The sequence below is a fragment of the Sphaeramia orbicularis genome, chromosome 12 (assembly GCF_902148855.1).
Source record: "Sphaeramia orbicularis chromosome 12, fSphaOr1.1, whole genome shotgun sequence".
NCBI lineage: Eukaryota > Metazoa > Chordata > Actinopteri > Kurtiformes > Apogonidae > Sphaeramia > Sphaeramia orbicularis.
In genome coordinates this window covers 41,348,493-41,366,947 of record NC_043968.1, presented here as the reverse complement: position 1 = coordinate 41,366,947, position 18,455 = coordinate 41,348,493, and the positions used below count along the sequence as shown (strand labels likewise).

Below are 18,455 nucleotides of genomic sequence, written 5' to 3'. Positions count from 1 at the left end.
GTGTACTTTCTTTATATGTACAGATTTTCACTGAATCACCTCAGAGACCAGCACCTTTACACATAAAACAAGGGCCACACTATACATATGACAGCAGTAGTATACAAAGGATCTCGTAGAAGAATAAGCTTTAGTTTTCTGCTTTGGGGTGCTGCCAGGACTTCTTACATTCGCACTTAATATCACTCTCTTTTTTTTATGAGAACACAAAAACAGCCATATGTAGTACATAGATCTACTGATGACAAAGATTCAATCGGACATGTTTTAATTCTTGCCACGAAGACTGGGAAATGAAGAGAACCTTGATTAAAACCGAGTAGTGAATAACACTGCCATGTGTACGGAGAGAAAGCTCTGAATTTAGGAGGAATTATTACAAACAAAACCCAATTAAAGACGTTACATACACGTAAGGTTACACGCAGATACACAATGTGATTGTGTGATTCTCCTCAAAAATGTAAGATTTTGAACGAGTACACAATATAGTTAAGTTATTTAGAAAATCTGACAGATCTATGAAGTTACCGTCGGTCAGAGGGGTTGAAAGAAAATGACACATCGGTGGCGGCTTGAGCCAATCAAAATGCACCCGACATGTTCCCTCAGCTACTAGTAAGGATTATTGCACACAACTCATCTAAGGCCTCTTAACCATTATCACACAAACATAGAAATGCAACGGCCCTCGTCTTGTTTTTTTTTTTAAATAATTATATATTTACACTTCATAGTATACCACCAGCACATGTCCTCCAACAGCTGAAAAGTGCTGAAATTAAAATATAGTGATATCTCCTTCGTTGTACAAATTCTTCAAAAGAAATGGTATACTGCAGTTTTTAAGCGCGTAAAAAACTTCAGAGTAAATTTAGTGCGGAAATAAAAGGTCATTGGTCACTTGTAACTGTTAGGAATCATCATTTGGAAAGATGCTTGAAATCAGGGTTTAAATATCATGTGGTCAACATTAGTAACATGCAACAAAGCAACCTTTGAAGTGATTTTAGAAGCAAGTGTCCACCAGAAAGCAATGTTAAGGGGATATGTGTTAATACTTAAGTAACAGTGTGGTGCTGTCTGTCTAGTTTGACACACGTAAGGCACAGTAGCCTAAGCAGTGCACAAGATCCTTTTTCACCACTTTAGCATCTCATTAAAACGGACACTGCTCTATTAGCTACTCCACATATTATATTCTGCAATCATCAGTCACGTCAATCATACTGCATTTACAGAAACTGATACAATGTTGTTTGAGCCAAAGGAGATGAAATGGTTGATTGCCCGAATCATTAGCAAGAAAAGCAAAGCACTGACGGGGCAAGTTTGATAGTAAAGTCTTTTCCAGGTGAGATTACCCAGATACACCTGGTTAAAGAAAAACAGGAAAATTGTTGTCATCGGTCCAATTTGTGTTCTCAAAATGGAGGTTACCATCACTGCAGACAAATAGTTACCATGGTGACAAGCCGCAAAGGGGTTACTTGATTTACCCTTAAGCTGCAAATAAATGTTAGGCTGTAAATAATCAACAACCTTTTGAAGCAGAATGGAGAGGGTTTCCTGGATGCAGATCAGTGACTGCAGTATTGTCAGCGCTACATGTCAAGCTGCCTCCCACACAGGCTCAGATGTTTTGGTGTTTTCGTTTAAGCCGATCTCCTGATCAGTTCAGGCAGTCAGCACATCTTAAAATACTCTAAAAAAGCAATAAAGGTGCACAAGCAAGAGCAAGTGAAAAAGCAGCAGAGCGGATGTACACCACAGAAAACACTTGTCTGCCTCAGGTCATTTTCAGGCTAAAGGGAGAATTCTGATGTTCAGGGAGTGAAAGTCACTCAATGCACTCAGTCATGATATGAAGACAAGACCTTCCTGAATAAACCGAGTTGGGATTCATCTCAACCCATCACACGTTCACTCTTTTTGTCAAGTACAAAACAGTAGGAAAATATTTTCATACCCAGCATTTAAAGAACACGGAATAGAGGAAGTTCCAACCTTGAGACCTTTTTGTCTTTGTGGTCAAGTATAAATGGAATTTCGTTGCAGACTGATTTGCCAAGGCCAAGTGACCAGCTGAATGTGAGAGTCAAAACTACAACTTAACCCAGGTCAATTAAAAATACAGACAGCAACACCCTTGAAAGGATTTTAAATCTTCACATTCAGTCAGTTTCTTGTTCTGTTAGAACTGAGGGCTCCTGTCCACAGTCGTTTTGAGAATATATTCAACCGGGCATCTGTTCGCATTTACCCAAATAAGTCTTTGAGATCGCTGTTGACTGATGCACTGTGTTTAATCCCACTTTGGTTCATGCTAGGGGCAGCTGCAGGTTGAGAAAAGTTCTGAGGGTTGAAAAAGGGGTTTGCCTGCATCCCAAACCCACTGGGGACCCCTGCCCCTCCCAGGCCTACCGGTGCACCTTGCATCTGAGTGTTCTGGGCTGAACTGAACTGATTGAGCCAAGGGGAGTTGTTTCCAGGTGCAGCTATTGGACCCATTTGGTTGAGGGTGACTTTGGGTTTGCTGGGTGTAAAAAGACTGTCCAAGGCTGACATGTCAGGAGCTTTATTAGTTTGGCCAAGTGGTCCTTGATTCTGCGTGAGGGCACCAAAGTTCGGGGTGCTGGTGGTGGTGGCCATGCCACCATAAAGGTTGGGGCCTGTGGGCCTCATGCCCATTCCCATTCCTCCTGTCTGAAAACCCATGGGTGTGTTAAAGCCATTAGACACTGGAGCCCCCATTGAGCCCACCATGGGGCTGGAGGTGGGGAAGGCAGATGTGGTGGAGCCCTGCACAGGAGCTGGCCGCGCTGTATTGGCCAAGGACAGGTTATTTAGAGACGTCATGTTGTTTAGAAGGCTGCTGGTCAGATCTTTAGTCTGCAAAATAAAACGGGATGAGAGTTATACACATTGTGAAGTATGCATGAGTATTATTACAGAAAGGACTTGATCTAGCTGTGAGGAAATAATTTTGAAACTAAAACAATTACTAAAAACTTTCAAACTAAAATGGCTATATAGAAGTGTGTTACCTGTGTAGTGGTTGTGGTGGCTGGTTTGACAGACAGCGGAGCTAACGGTTGCTGGTTCCTCAGTTTGGCTGCCTGCTCCTGCTCCTTAGCCAATCGCTGTTTCTCCTCCAGAGTTAGAGACATCTGACAGAAGAGAAATGGAGACAAGATATGAACAAACTGGATTAGCCGCTTCATTAAAAGGTGAGTGTGAATTAGGCGAGGCATTGTTTCCTTACCCTATTGGGCTGCACAGGTGCTGCAGAAGATCCATTCTCTTTCCCATTAACCCCTGTGCTGCCAAAGATATCATCAATCTAAAAGCAAATAAACAGATGAAAATGAAGTCAGCACAGACATAAGATATTCTGAGAACTTGAAAAGAGAACTACAACAGAAAAACAAACTCATCTGTTAACTTCTCACCTGGTTGCCAGAGTTAGGTGGGCTCTTTGTCTCCTCTGTTTGGCTCCCTGGATTAGAGATGTTCATACTCCTATTACAACAAACAATGAATAAAGTCAAAACAGATCTGGAGAGAGGCTCAAGTACATAAGTCATAACATAATCATCATCATCTTCCCTTTGTAGCCAGAACCATAGGGATGAGTCATTGTGAAAAAGGAGGATACTGAACTGGCTAAAGAGAACTGTAACAATCACCTCTGCTGCTCCTGCATGACATGCAGCTGTTCCAACTTTGTTTTGTGTTCAGCCTCCATGCGACTCAGCATATCACGGATAACCATCATGAATGAGTTAAACTGAAAGAACATGAACATATCAGAAGTCATTCAGAATTCACATTTCATCACAAAACAATAGGTACATGTTTTATGCAGTCAATACAAAATGTGAATGAACAGAAGAAGCTGAGATGGCTCTGACCATCTTGCACGTGGGTCATATCTGAAACACTTAATCTGTGTATTACCTGGTTCAGGTTAAGGTTATTGTCTATACTAAGAGAAACAAGGTGGGGCAGGCTCTTGGTGGCGAGATGCTCTTTGGGAATGCCCAACTTCTTGTGACTGAAGGTGCACTTGTAGATTCCTACATGAGAAGCAAATACATAAAAAAATAAGGTTCCTACGATGTTCATACAGTTCCAGTCATGGATTATGAAATGTTATTATCCTCTTAAGGCGTGTGAAGTGTTTGGTTTCTATACCGAGGATGCCCATGAGCACAGCTGGTTCTCTAGAGGGGATCTGCTGCAGGAAGGGCAGGATTTCATCAATGACAAACCATTTGTCTAGATACTCCAAGATCTTCCCCAGACACACCAGAGAGTTCACCCGCACCTATACATGGCAAAGATACATGAAGAGGCAAACATCTATACAGACTATTAAGAGTATATATGCAGTTCAATGCTGAAAGTGTAAATTCAAACAGGTAATTGTAGACAGTAGTGGGAAAAGCTAAAATATCTTGGAAAACATAACTAGAAACAAGTGAAAAAGGAAGCTGAGATTACTAATAGCCCCCCCTGCCACAAAACACTTTGCCCCTCCTGCTCACTGATTTCCTGCCTAGTCCGGCATTAATTAAAATGTGTGTGACATTTGAAAAGAATCACATGAATATTCTTGGAAAAATCAGTTGGAGAAATTTTCAAAAAAATTTGTTTAAAAAAAAATTCCAGAAACTTAGCACTGAACCTCTCCTAGCAGTAAAGAAAATGTGGGTTGAATTTGAGAAGAATCAGGTGAATAGTCAACCTCAAGAATAGTCACTGAAATCTATGCTATTACAACTTGTAATAGTGGCCTAAAAGTTTAACAGCTGATATTTTATGTTGTCCTTGTCTTCATTGCGTCAAACCCCTCCATTGCCAACTCAAAATCAAACATGTTCATTGTGTCTTTGCATCTTACAGTGTCTATAAGCTGTAGCTTTCTATTCTCTGTTTGATGAATTTGATTAATAAATTATTAATTATTAATTAACAATTACATGGCCTTTTTTTAAATCAATTTACCAAGCAAAACACTGTAAATAGCAAGTGATTTATACCCTGAGAAAACAAAATCATTTATTGAAACTCACAGCTAGTGAGGATGTCTGTAGGCAGGCTGATTTGATCCGAGGGATGAGAGAGTTCTTCATGGATGGGTAATCAATGAGGTTGGCAAACGTTGGGATGATGTTCAAACACAACTCCTGGTCAGCCACAGAGAAAAAGTAAAGTCAGATACCATTTTTACCACAGTAAATAAAATATTAACTGCAGTGATCCACACTTTTTAACTACAAATCTCAAAAAAGGGCAATGACAACATGTTTCTGTAGGGTGAATATTATATTATGATTTTTTTTTTTTTTTTTTTTACCTGGATCTGAACAGAAGGTGCTTCCAGAGCACGGTAGACCATAGGCAGCACAGAGTTCTTGATGTCCTCTGCTGGTGTCTTGGTCAGCAGCAGATCCATCTTCTGCAGGAAGATCAGCAGGATCTGCACAACACATGGACCAAATTAGAAAGGATCACAAGCTGGAGAATACCATGCTATTTTCTACTTCTGAGTAGGAGGTAAGTGGAAGTAAGCCAAGACTGTGATTTTAGTGTCTTTAGTGAATATGTTTAGGATTACAAATATTACAACACACATACTAACTGCTGTAATAAGAAAATATACACAGCACAGACCACTCACCATGTTACTAGCCTGAAGAAGCATTGGAAGAAAAATACAGAGAAAGACAAGTCTTGATAAAGTGACATACTGCACATGCTTTTAGTCAGGTTATACTGTATTCAATTTAATCTAACTGCTAAATCTCAAATATTTACAAACCCCAAACATCTAAAGACTTATTTGGGTCATTTTTATGTTAAAGTGAGCACATGTACAGTTGTAGACGTTATGTTCTCTGTCTGCTTTGTCTACCTGGATAGGCTCCTGCTGCTTAAAAACAGGCGTGAGGTCAGGCAAGATGAGGCGAACATATTCCTCCTTCGTGCACTCCTCTGCGATCAGGAGGACATTAGGTAGTATAAAAGGAACCATGTCTGGATTGACAAATTCTGAGGTCAAGGCTGGCAAGATTCGATACACCACAACTCTCTGAGAGAAAGGACATTAAAAAATGTGTAAGAGACCATGTACACTCAACTGACATAACTGCAAAAATGCCAGAGAGAAATTAGAATAAAATGTAGATAAGAATATAAACATTTCATAGAAAAAGCATAAACCCCTGCTCAACAAGAATGTACAATTATAGGTTCAACTTACTATTTTATCTTTGTGGTAATCTTCATTGCATTATACCTGACGCATGTGACAATTCTTATGCAAAACATACAAGCATTTACCTTGGGTAATTTAGGCAGAACTTTTGGAAGGCCTTTATAGAACTGTGACTTCTGTAGGTTGTCCCTTTGAAAGAGGGAGTCAAAGTACTGTAGAGTCACTGCTCCCACATCATCAAAAAATGGGATCTGGATTCCACACAGAGGAAAATTAAATCAAACATTTGTCCTCAATTGTAAGCTAGCAGGCATTAGGACACAAACAACATACTATGTATGTTGAATATAATATAAATGTAAACCTTGGTCATCTGGTCAGCATCAGGTCGAACATTGGGCGTGACGCTCAGAAGCATTTTAACATGGTCACGCACTTCCTCTGGGATTTTATTCAGCAGCGCTGGACTTATGTTGCTCAGCTACAGATGATAGGGACATTTTAAAAGGTGGAATAAAACAGACAGAAGGAGAATTAAATCAATGCCTTCATGATAAAAGGTAACACACTGTTGATTTGGCACCCAATAAGTGTTCATTTTTTTTCTCTATTCCGTCACTGAGCACACGTCTATCAGGCACCTCCACTCACCTGGTCCAGCTGCCTGCTGAAGCTCTTAAAAATATCATGCTTGTTGACTTGGAAAACAGGCTTGCCTTCATTGAAGACAGCATGCATTACCACACCCAGAGAGTACATGTCAGACGCTGAGTCACAACTGACAGATAGGATGTACTCAGGGGCCAGGTACTCAGGGTTAGGGAGGCAGAGTGGAGGGAGGTTGGGTTCCCATTCTTTACATGTGTACTTAGGCTGTAGAGGGTGAGAGAATATGGGGGCATATTAATGTGTTACTAATCAACAAGCTTTGTGTTGCAAAATAGACTGGGTAGAACGCACTACAAACAGCACAGGTCCTGGTCAAAAATTTAAAGTAACAGCCTCAAAGAAATTTCACTCACATCAGCATCTGAAGGGTTAGTCGAGGAGATACTGAAGTCAAAGCCCATGATCTTCCAGGCTCCACTTTTGTTGAGGATGATGTTTTCTGGACACAAGTTTCCATGAACCATTTTCACTCCATTGTGGAGAAAGGATAAACCTTCTGAGATCTGAGGAGATAAAAAATTAAATGAGAAGTTACAGGGGTATACCTTATAATGTGAGATGTTCAAATTAAACATGATCAAAGATTCAAATCTAGCGTAGTATTACGTAATGCTTATGTGCAGATGGTTTGTAAAGTTTCAGTTTTGAACAAAGAAAAAAAAGCAGAGAAATGTTGTGTATGTAGTTATGACCTACTAATACCTACACAAACCTGTGTACTTTCCTTTGAAGACTTCATGAAAGCTGACCAATCAGAAAAGACACATGTAACAATGCATGCATAACTATTAATTAAAATTAAAAATTTAAAAAAAAAAAAAAAAACACACTATCTAAGTAGAAGGTCCCAGATGGCAATTATGGGCCTGGGACTGAATATATGCTGCTTTATAAAAACATGTCGAACCAACTACACAATGGCACATTAGTTCTGTGTAAACTGGTCAATGAACATAAGAATATCTGTCTCTCTTAGCCATTATGTCTGTCATTTTTATATCTTCACACCAGAAAGCAAGAAAACCTGAAAGTTGAACTGATATGTAAACTGGAGACTGAGAAGGAATAATGGATCTGACTGTTGAAACCACTGACCAACAGAAAATATGAAGTTTAATTCCTCTGATTTTGTTCAGAAGATGTACAGTATGTTTACACACGTGTGTCTATCTGTGTCTTAAATGTAAGATGAGGTGTTCTTTACTGCCTGTTTCCCATAGAGAAAGCTTGACCTGTGGAACTGCTTTGTTTGCTGCTAATATTAATGAGACCCAACAATCTCCAATAACTGTTCACATCCTCACCTGTAGCAAGCCATATTTGGTCTCCACATCATATAGTTTGTACTCCTTGATGTCGGTGGGTACAGGGCTGGGCAGGTTATCCCACTGGCCCAGCACATTGGACAGGCTGGCAAACACTGGCTCTGTACAGAATGCCAGGCAATCTCTGATGGCGAAAAAACAGATACACATTAGTTTAACTTAGAAAACCGCAATATGATATTCAGGTTTTTTTTTTTTACAGACAATTCATAACATCAGTAGAGGCAAAAAAAATAAGTAGTGAGCACTAGGAGCTGCTTTGAATATAGGAGAGACAGACTGTTACAAAACAAGAGGCACAAGACAGCCTCAACTTTGTTTTGCTCTCTGGGGCCATATATTATTCAGGGACCAGTCTAAAAAGTCTTTTCAACTTGACAGGCTTCTGATCACATATTCACACACAGAGACAAACCTATCTGATAAACACATTTTTCCGTATGTCAAGCCCCTCTTTGAGCCATGACTCATTCAATTTGTCCTTGATATTAGTGTGTGTACAAAAGAGACTGCATGTGCGTGTTAATCACCGTGACTCTTCAAGAGGGTGCTGCACAGTCAGGAGACGAGGGTGACGCAGTCTGGTCAGCTGTTGTACACCTCTTTTGAGGGAATCAATGATTTGGTCCTTATCAAATTTCTGATACTTGTCAATCATCTTCTTATCAAACACAAACACAGCCACTTCCTAGAGGGAAAAAGACAAACACTGAAATTAGCATCATCAGGTCCCAGAACTGACTATTTACTGGTGTAAACATTTCTTCCCTTACTAAACATTGTACATAATAATTCAACTTCTCTGAAGATGAGCTGGCCTTGGTAGGGATATTTTAATGATATAAAAACACACACCTGTTTAGTGGACTTCTTGGTGCCATTGTAGATCCTCCAGCACATACCAGGCCCCCCACTGGCAATGTGTCGTCCCACCTCAAATTCACGTGTCACTGGATTGCCCATAACAGCACTGGTGACATCTGCAGTCACCTTAGTGACAGTGCTTTTTAGTTTGTTTAGCATGGACTCCATGTTCAAGTCTGACCTAGCAGCTGAGGTGGGGAAGAGACATAAAAGACAACCAAGCAAAAGTAAATGACTCAAATAGTTTTAATTAATTATAGCCCACAGTCAGTCCAATGTAGGAGCACAGTAACAGCCCTTAAAATTCATAAAATGTAACAGCTGTAGTCTCAGCCGGTCTAGTCATGGAAAAAGCCTCAAACAAACCATTAGATATGCAGTATAATGAAACTGTCTGTAAATTTGCACATCAAAGTGCCCAGTGTCCTGCCAATGCTGGCTGAACCCTGGGCGGTACAACTACCCCAGCTGTCCTCAGAAAAGTAAGATGACTCAGAGCAAATTTAACCAACACAATGATGCTTCCCTTTTACCATTATTCAAATAAGCATATTAGGCAATAGGCAACCGAACAAATAAGATAACTTCCTGTATGATATGTAAACCAGAAATGTAGGATTTCTAAAAACTTTTTTCTAAACTTACATATTTAAGACTGAGTTGAATTAGCATTTAGCAGGACACAAATGTACATCATGTGCAAGTAAATAAGTTCTTTGCAGGATACCTCAAATGAAAGCAGAGAGAACCATAAAAGTATAACTATACGTAAATATAATGCAGAGTTGTGAGGTGCTCGTGTGTTGTCATTCAAGTTATGTCAAAAAATACAATGGGAGGGCAACAGGTATTACCTGTAGTACCAAATAAGTAACCTATGACCGCATGGTTTTGCTCATTCTCACTCTCAAAACTACCTGTGCAGAACATAACACCTAGCACAGATGTGTTTAGCCGCCAAGATGCCAAGTAATTCACCACTAGTGTGGTATGTATGTATGATCTGACGTCCTATGTGGGATGAACAAAGTGTAATTTAATCACTAATAGAAAGATACTGTATTTTCCGCATAAGGACGTGTTAATAATGTCTGGCATTACTGGTTGGGGAATACTTTGATGTTAGCTCAGTTAAACGTCATCTTTAGCCCTTAGCACCCCCCCAAACTGACATGAATTTTGCAGTACAGTTTTAACTTGACAGCATAAGGTTATCACTCCAAATCTCTTAAATATATATATACCTGTAGTTTTGTAAAATCTCACCGCTTCTGCTGTCTACGACGGTGTCTACTGTGAAACGCTTTTTACACAAACAGATCACGGTAGCTATGTAGCGCCGTTAAAGCTAACTAGCCAACAGTAGACAGAGACGTTACAGTGAGTATTGTCAAAGCCCGTTTGTGTCGGTACACAACTGTCAGTCCCAAACCCTGTCGTTACTTACCTTCTATAAAAGGGATATCCGTTTATTTTCCTATTTTTAACAGACTCTCTGCAGTATGACTGTTAGTAATGGCTGTACGACACAGCCCCCATGTCTTCCAGTTGCATACGAAATGAGTTAACCTAGCTTAGCACGCTAGCGACGCACAGCCCCACTTCCGGGTTTGCGTAAGTATCAGGTGCTTCATCAGGTACCATCATCAGAGGGGAAATGCAGACTACATTTGATATAATTCGCGAAAAAGTACACACTAAGACAGTGTATCGTGCTTCACAAATGTAATGATAGATTTGCTGTCATCTCAAGACAAATGGTAAACTGACAGATAAAATACTTTTGGAAAAACATTTAATAGTATTAGGCATCCTCTGTCTCTTCATTTCCGACTAACTCTTGAATGAAATTTTAAGTGTAAAAATCTCACACTAAAATAAAATGAAAAAATAAAATCATTACATCAATAAAAGTTAATAATTCAATATGTAAAAACCAATAAATCCTCTAAAATTGTCAGTTTCATCTTAATAAGAGGGTTTTATGTTTAAGAGTTTTGATGGTAAAAATAAACAAAAATTATACAATGGGAGTGTATTCATTGTATGGCCTGAAGACACATTGTTTAGTACTGTGACTTTAAACCATTAATTTTAGAGGGTGCATCACCTAATGTTATCCTCGTACTGATTTTTGTTACTACTTCAAGTTCTAGAATTCAAATCGCACAGAAAATGACATCAGTTTGAGTAATTACAATATAGTTATACAGCTGTTAACCTACATGTGATTAACAAAGATAAAATTCTTACAATTTCTCTTTATATGAAATTCAACTAAAAATTATTTTCAAATGTAAATAAAAAGGTACATTTTAATAACTTTAACATGTTAGTGAACCTACCACGTGGATACATGCAAACACTTAAAATAAGAACAAGAAAGATTTTAGAGAACATCAACTCCAATTTTATTAGATAACTTATTCCAACAGAAAATAAAGCAGTTCAGCATCATAAAGTGCATCCTAATAATGTTACAGTTAATGCAAAGAGCAAACCATGCTGACTGAAAGACATTTTGGTTATAAATGACTTGTACAACCATGGCTTTGATGATGAAAAAATAAACATCTGAGATTTAATTAGTAGTAGCCTAAAGTAGTCACCTGTTATTATACCTCTTCCAAGACATTATATCCACCTTTCAAGTAAATCTTAAAAAAAAATTAAAAATACAAAAACATTAAAACATATATAAAGTATGTTAACCTGAGCTATTGTTGCTCTAACACTTAAAAACTGTGCTAAAACATCTTTCAGCTACATTAGTGCCACTTTTGCTAATATTTTTTAAACTACATTATTCTAGTCAAACTTCAAAACTAAAATGAGAAACAAATTGCTGTAATTCTGTTCATCTTCATTTGACATGTAGAAAAATAAGTGCAAAACCACACTGGATTTCACCAAATACAGACAGCTTAACAAGATTAAAATAAAGCTTCAACAGTCAAACTCAATTCCACTTGCAAGAAATACATCAGTTAGTACACTAACTGTCTAATCATTACAGCCTTAAGCTGCTGCTAATTAGATGGCAGTGCTAAATTCATTGATTCCTTATGCTTTTTTAAATTCTTTTCATCTTATTGTACAGCCAGAACAGATTTCAGCACGAAATACAAACTCCATTTTTAAATTTGAATAATTAATAAAAACCTTAAATAATCAAATAAAATGCAATCTAGTGGCAACAGTTAAAGCTTCTGCAGTTCACCTTTTTGAGCCTTTTTATCAGTCAGACTTGATTATCTGTTTATGTAGTGCTGTGAGATGATTAAATGACATTTAGGAACCAATCAATAAAACATAGACTAGTCGCTCAGTACTCTGTACCAAGAGCGCAAGATCATAGTTGTCCTACAGTATAAGTTGAACATAAATGTATTGCCAGTACTGTTTTGAGGTGTACCTGGAACTCATACCAAAAGCATTCCCTGTCTTTACTCTCAGAAGGTACTAGAGAAATGCTGGAGGAAGACCACAGGGTGATGTTTCTCAAACTCTTTGAGCAGCCTTTTCTTCTCTTTGACAGGCATGTTCTCGTTCAATGAGATGTCATGAAGAAGCTGCTTAAGGCTCTCCAGTGTGGTAGCCTCACGCTGGTCCTCATATTCCTGTGGTGTCACCTGCTGGCAGAAGGTGAACGCTGCAACATGCAGTGTTGGAAACGTCAGTGCTCATGACAAAAACTGGTGACTTGAATCAAGAGAACTCATTTTGTAGTCCAGCATTTTCATAACACCGCACTTTCCCTTCAGCCTATAACGAAACTCTATTTAGTCAAAGTCACTGTGTATTTTATTCCAGATGTGGGTTCATATCAAAGCTGATCAGACATCAGACATTAGTCTTATGTTTAAAGGTCAAGTTAGATGAAAATATAGTATGGAAGACTTTGAACAATTTCTAAAGAGATCAAAACCAAATCAAACTGGAAATGTGCAAAAGTTGATATTGAATTTAATTTTTGATTCAACTTACTGGGAATAGAGTCAGGGTCTTTGCCCTGCTGCATAGTCCTCAGTGTCCTCCTTACAGATTCAATAAGGGATGTAGGGGTCTGTAATCATTATGATAAAAAGCAAAAAAGCAAAATGTTAAAAATGTATGTTTTCAGTGATTAAACCATACCAGTGACATACCCTACCCAGCCAAAAAAAGTCATCCACAATATTTTGTTGGACCATCTTGAGCTTTGATAATGAGATGCATTTACCACGTCATTGTTTCTGCCATGCAGTTCTTATGCAATTTTACACCAGTCATTTCTTTCCAGAGTTGCATTCATTTTCACCAAGATTATTATTACATAGATGATGGGAAGGTTGGGTCACTGAGCAAAATCTTCTCCAGCACATCCTAAAGATTCTCAGTGAGGTTCAGGTCCAGATTTTCTACAGCTCTACAGTCAAATCTTTATCCTCTGTAGCAAAATGATGGTTGTTTAAGGAATTAGAATGTATGTGTTTCCAGCTAAAACATATTCATCACTGCACACAGTAATTACCAAGTGAAAAGTTCTGACCATTTACTTTGTTAAATCTAAATGGGGGCTTTTTTTCTGTTGGGCAGTGTATGTCTGCAGGTTTATCAGCACTTTACTATAATGTGCTCCAAGGAAATCAGTGTAGTTTGTAGTTTTCTGCCAAGAAAATTTGCAAATGTGCAATGTGTACCTTGAAGAGCTCAGTGTGATTGTCCATGAGAAACAGAACTAAAGTTTCACTCTGAGAATGAGTCATTTCACGATTCTGGACAACTGCCCTTTGAAAGGTGCGGCAGACTAAGGGCCTGTTATCCATCTAAAAACAGTGACAGATATCAACAGTGTCAGTGAAGGAATCATGGCTGCATGTCAAAATAATTTTGGAAATCAGTGAAATTATACATAGAAATCATTCCATACTTAGAGAAGAATGTATATTTTGTTTATACCTGTTTCTGCAGACGGCAGGCTTCTGGGTGAGCTGCCATAGCCATGAAGGCCAAAAGTCTCCGGAGTTCATCTCTCACACTTGCCTCCAGAAGTCGCAAACACAGTTGAGATGCTCTAATGGCATCCTGCATGTTCCCTCCATCTGTATGAAACAGGACACATTAAAAAGGGATAGTGCAAAAACAATTACATCAGTAGAGATAGCAAATGTTATTACCAGAATTTAACTGTGCAAGAAAACAAAAACTTTAACTGAAATCCTGTACACTATGTCTTACCCAACAAATTCAGGATCGCAATATGTATGTCCAGATACCGCCCTGAGAGCAGTGGGGCTTTTTCCTGTCCATTGTAGTACTTGGCAATGGTGTCAAAGAGCAGTCTCTTTTGACACAACATCTGCTCTGCTTTGTCATCACCTGAAGAGACAACGACACCCTGCTGACCGAGATGCTCCCCTGCAACCACTATCAGCTGGTCAGGAAAGAGCTCTAAGCAGTCTGCTGCTGCTGAAAGCCACTCGTCTAACCTAGGAAAAAAAACAATCATGGTTTAGTGTCACATTCAAAAATACTCCTTAAACAGAAATACTGAGTAAAATATTGAGGAAATAAACTTAAATATTTCAGACATAAAAATCCTGCACCTTCTCAGATTACACAGAACTATACATTTTTAATAACAAATTCAGATTCTGATGGAGAGCAAATTAAAACACAGCCAATCCAAGTTTACTTCTATTTTCATCAGATTTCATTTTTGTCACTTATCTTGTAACCGTGCAGAAAATACTCTAAGTATAAACTGGACCACTCACTGGGGCAGGTTAAGAGCCTCTGGCAGTTCTCTCTCCAGGCAAGTGTTGGAGATCACCAGGTCTTGAGTGGCCAAGGGAGCCATGAAGGCCTGAGGCTGAACCCTGGAGGGAGAGGCCAAGATGCAGTCCAGCATGGGCAGCTCAACTATTTGCAGCAGCTGGAGGAGTGTCTGCTGCTTCCAAACCTCCTCTACCACTGTGAAAATAGAGATATTTATATGTACTCTTGCACAATACCCATCAAAATGTAGATACAAGCAAATTAAGCTTATCTTACAAGCTTTAGACAAAAAGGTTGTAGAGGTTGTAGAGACTTTGTTAAAAGACTGGGTTGAGGAGGGTCGCAGGTTTATGGCCCTAAGCAGTCTCTCAACCCTCCTGTCTGAAGGGCCAACTGCAAGGGGATTAGAGATGGTCCTCAGCCTACTGAAAGAAGATGAAACAGGATATTTAAGTACAAAGTACAGGAAGTTAGTGATGCTTATGAAAGCAAAATGAAATTTAAAAAAAGACAAAACTAACAGTATTGTGTTCACCATGACGGGATTAATTTTAACACTTGTGAATGGTTAATTAGCCAACTTTTGCCTGCTTGCTAATCTTTTGACTGAAAATACTTATTTAAATAATGATTTTAAAGGTTTAAAAATGAACTTCAGAGTCCATGATCAAAACTTTGACCATACAAACAGGTTGTAATTCACAGAAAAAATTGTCGACAATCAGAATCATGTATATTCTACAAAGCTCAGTAATAAATTATTGCATCATATCTATCTATCTATCTATCTATCTATCTATCTATCTATCTATCTATCTATCTATCTATCTATCTATCTATACTGTGTTAGATGATGATATAACAGAAGGCTAAATTTTTAAGCTCTCTATGCAGAATGTCATTTATTTTACTGAACATAATTCATGGAATTATGTTAATCAAACCTGGAGCTCTTCTTCTTCTTAGACTCCAGCTCCTCTGGGGGTATGTTTTCTGTGTCATTACTGCAGTCCTTCATGGCAGAGATGGGCTGAACCTTATACTCCAGAAAACGGTAAAGGCTGCAGCTACTATCTTCAAAGGTCACTTCCTTGTCTCTGCGAAACAGCTTTGTACCCACAGGTTCAAACACCTTGGCCTCCATCAGAGCCTGACAGAGGCGTGCTGCTTTGAGGCGAGACACCTCACTAGTGCAAAACACCACATTCTGCATCAAATAACTGAGGACAGCATCAACAGCATCTGAGCCTGTGAAACATTCCGCATGAACACGTAGGTGTCTCCTGCAGCGACGCACCTCTACCTGTGTTTGGAGGGCATGGATTATGTTATGCCATAGCTGAGTGGCTCCAAAAGGCCCTGAGAAACCTAAAGGACAGCACAAAATAGAGGAAAAAACAGCACACAAATTAGGTTTTATCCATGGTGACGATGGACTTCATTAAGTTCTTCTTGTTTACTGATACTCATCACAATATTAAGAAATATTTTTCAAAATTGTATAATATTTAAAATATGCCAGTTGATTATTGCCAGTATGACCCACTTTATGGAAACAACTGTAATTATAATCCTGCTTTTGTGAGACACAAAGCTTTGGAAATAATGATGAGACCATCTGTCTATTTCTGTAGGAATTCAATATAGCAGCACTTCCTTCCTTTATGTGTTCTGTTTTTGGAATATTAATTATTTTTAGTTAGTTTTTTTCCCCCAGTGGCAGACATTCCCAATTTATGAGTAAAGTTAACTTGAAAACTGTTCTTTGTCGGCACATTCACTTTGCCTTTCTTACAGTCATGTATGGAAAATGTTGACTTTGTTCAGCAGATGTAATTTAACCTGAGAAATTCACGTTTATTAAAAAAAAAAAAATCTATTGAAAAACTAATCTGTTTAATATAAAGAAACGTCTAAATACAATGGACTGTTTAATTATGTCCAATTCGTTAACCTATGAGAATGTTAACCATCTGAAACCGTTTGCCAAAAATATTTGACCCACATCCGCGGAGGGGAAGACATTCTGCTACGTTTACAGCTGTGAATTAATTGTGAGGATACAAACAGCCAAGAGGAGCAGATATAAACTTTGTTCAACAGGGTAATACTCAGTCAAAACTTACCATGCTGAATATTTTCACGAAAACTTCGTGTTTGACTATTTAAGCGTCTGAACCGAGGAGTCAAATCCACCGCCATCAGGGGTCCGTATGACAACTTCCGCTGCTGCTTCTTCTTCTGTGGTTTTCTTATGACCCCATATTTTCTGACAGGCTGGATGCTGCTGCTGCCCCCTACTGATCACACAATTTAATGTCAATCTTTTTATTGAAGAATTAATCACAAAAACATCCATTTTTTCAATTTGTCCATATTTTAAAAATTAAACATAGAGTAAACAAACCAAAAGTACATCAAAAGACAGCAAACGTAATAGATGCACATTTTAACAACCCTCATCCACCCACCCCTGGACTATGACTTATCACACCAAAGGACGTCACATAAATTCTCACTGTATTCAGGTTGAGTTATCAATATATTGTCGAAGGGGATGCCAAATCTGATTAAACCAGTCTAGTTTACTTAACAGTAAGAATCACATTCTCTTCAGATGAGAGAGTTTAACTATTTCTTCCATCCACAATTTAACTGAAGGACCTTCTGATTTTTTCCAGAACAAAACAAGTCTTTTTGCTATGATAAGTACATAAGATAGCAGTTGATGCCGGTGGTGTTTGTTAAGTTGCAAAAACTGATTAGAGGCTCTGAGTACAACCAAAAGTGGATCAGGTTTCAACTCTATATGAAGCATATCTGTTAAAGTTTTAAATGTTAGTCCGGAATGGAATTAATTTAGGACACAGATAATTTCTATGGAGAAGAGTGGCTTCTTCACTAAGACAATTGTCACATAATTGGGAAACTGTTGGAAAGAGTTTGTGTAACTTCGTCTTTGCATATTGTAGTCTCAGGATGATCTTAAATTGGATAAGCTGGTGCTGACCAGACAATTTAACGTCGTTATAGCCATAATGTCATATTACAATATAATGTCATGCTATATTTCATCTTACATTTGATATCCTATTATGTCATGAATATCATGTTACATTAGTGACTCTTTCACAATGAGGAAGGTTATTATGTGTAAAGGGAGTTAAATAAATAAAAAAAAACATTGTGTAATATCACAAAATTGGTGTTAACCTGTTATAGCATTAGTATTTAGCGTATTTTCCCCAAGTCAACACAAAAATAATCTTGTTACAGGGCACTAAAATGAAGGCTGTGACTTTTATAAATGTACATTATTCACATTATCTGTTTTGTCCATGTTTTTTCTTTTCTCCCCAATATAATGGTGTTTTAAAGTAATGAATAAATTTGTTCAAAAATGTAATGTAGTGAAGTTAGTTTATTAAAGAAGATTTTCTCACAATAAATTTACCAACAGAGCCATTTTAATTTACATGAAATGACTCAGATTTGTTTTCCTACAGTCTAAAATCTATTAGAACATATAAAGCATGCCCTAACACCATAACGTTCTGCATGTATTCGGATGAAACTGATGTTCTACATTGCATTTGTATATATAAGTTATTTAT

General features: G+C 38.2%; 2 protein-coding genes across 3 annotated transcripts; both read right to left on the bottom strand.

Annotated features, from left to right (window-relative positions):
- Position 1: 1 nt before the first annotated feature.
- scyl2 (SCY1 like pseudokinase 2) lies at positions 2 to 10,662 on the bottom strand. 2 transcript variants are annotated; one of them, XM_030149449.1, is made up of 19 exons: positions 10,529 to 10,662; positions 9,073 to 9,269; positions 8,748 to 8,905; positions 8,197 to 8,341; positions 7,246 to 7,395; positions 6,875 to 7,096; positions 6,588 to 6,704; positions 6,349 to 6,474; positions 5,921 to 6,097; positions 5,687 to 5,698; positions 5,363 to 5,485; positions 5,079 to 5,192; positions 4,198 to 4,330; positions 3,961 to 4,079; positions 3,690 to 3,790; positions 3,453 to 3,522; positions 3,266 to 3,343; positions 3,048 to 3,170; positions 2 to 2,892 (listed from the first exon to the last, which is right to left on the bottom strand). In XM_030149449.1, the coding sequence occupies exons 2-19, from the start codon at positions 9,247 to 9,249 to the stop codon at positions 2,260 to 2,262; spliced, it is 2,778 nt and encodes a 925-aa protein (XP_030005309.1). In that variant the 5' UTR covers positions 9,250 to 9,269; positions 10,529 to 10,662; the 3' UTR covers positions 2 to 2,259. The 2 variants fall into 2 exon arrangements, with proteins under 2 accessions (XP_030005309.1, XP_030005310.1); XM_030149450.1 differs by lacking the exon at positions 5,687 to 5,698.
- Positions 10,663 to 11,519: 857 nt separating this feature from the next.
- On the bottom strand, positions 11,520 to 17,051 carry depdc4 (DEP domain containing 4). Its single transcript, XM_030149343.1, has 9 exons — positions 16,968 to 17,051; positions 15,786 to 16,209; positions 15,118 to 15,266; positions 14,841 to 15,036; positions 14,302 to 14,552; positions 14,023 to 14,165; positions 13,764 to 13,889; positions 13,069 to 13,147; positions 11,520 to 12,733 (listed from the first exon to the last, which is right to left on the bottom strand). The coding sequence occupies exons 1-9, from the start codon at positions 17,041 to 17,043 to the stop codon at positions 12,534 to 12,536; spliced, it is 1,644 nt and encodes a 547-aa protein (XP_030005203.1). The 5' UTR covers positions 17,044 to 17,051; the 3' UTR covers positions 11,520 to 12,533.
- Between the last annotated feature and the right edge of the window lie 1,404 nt (positions 17,052 to 18,455).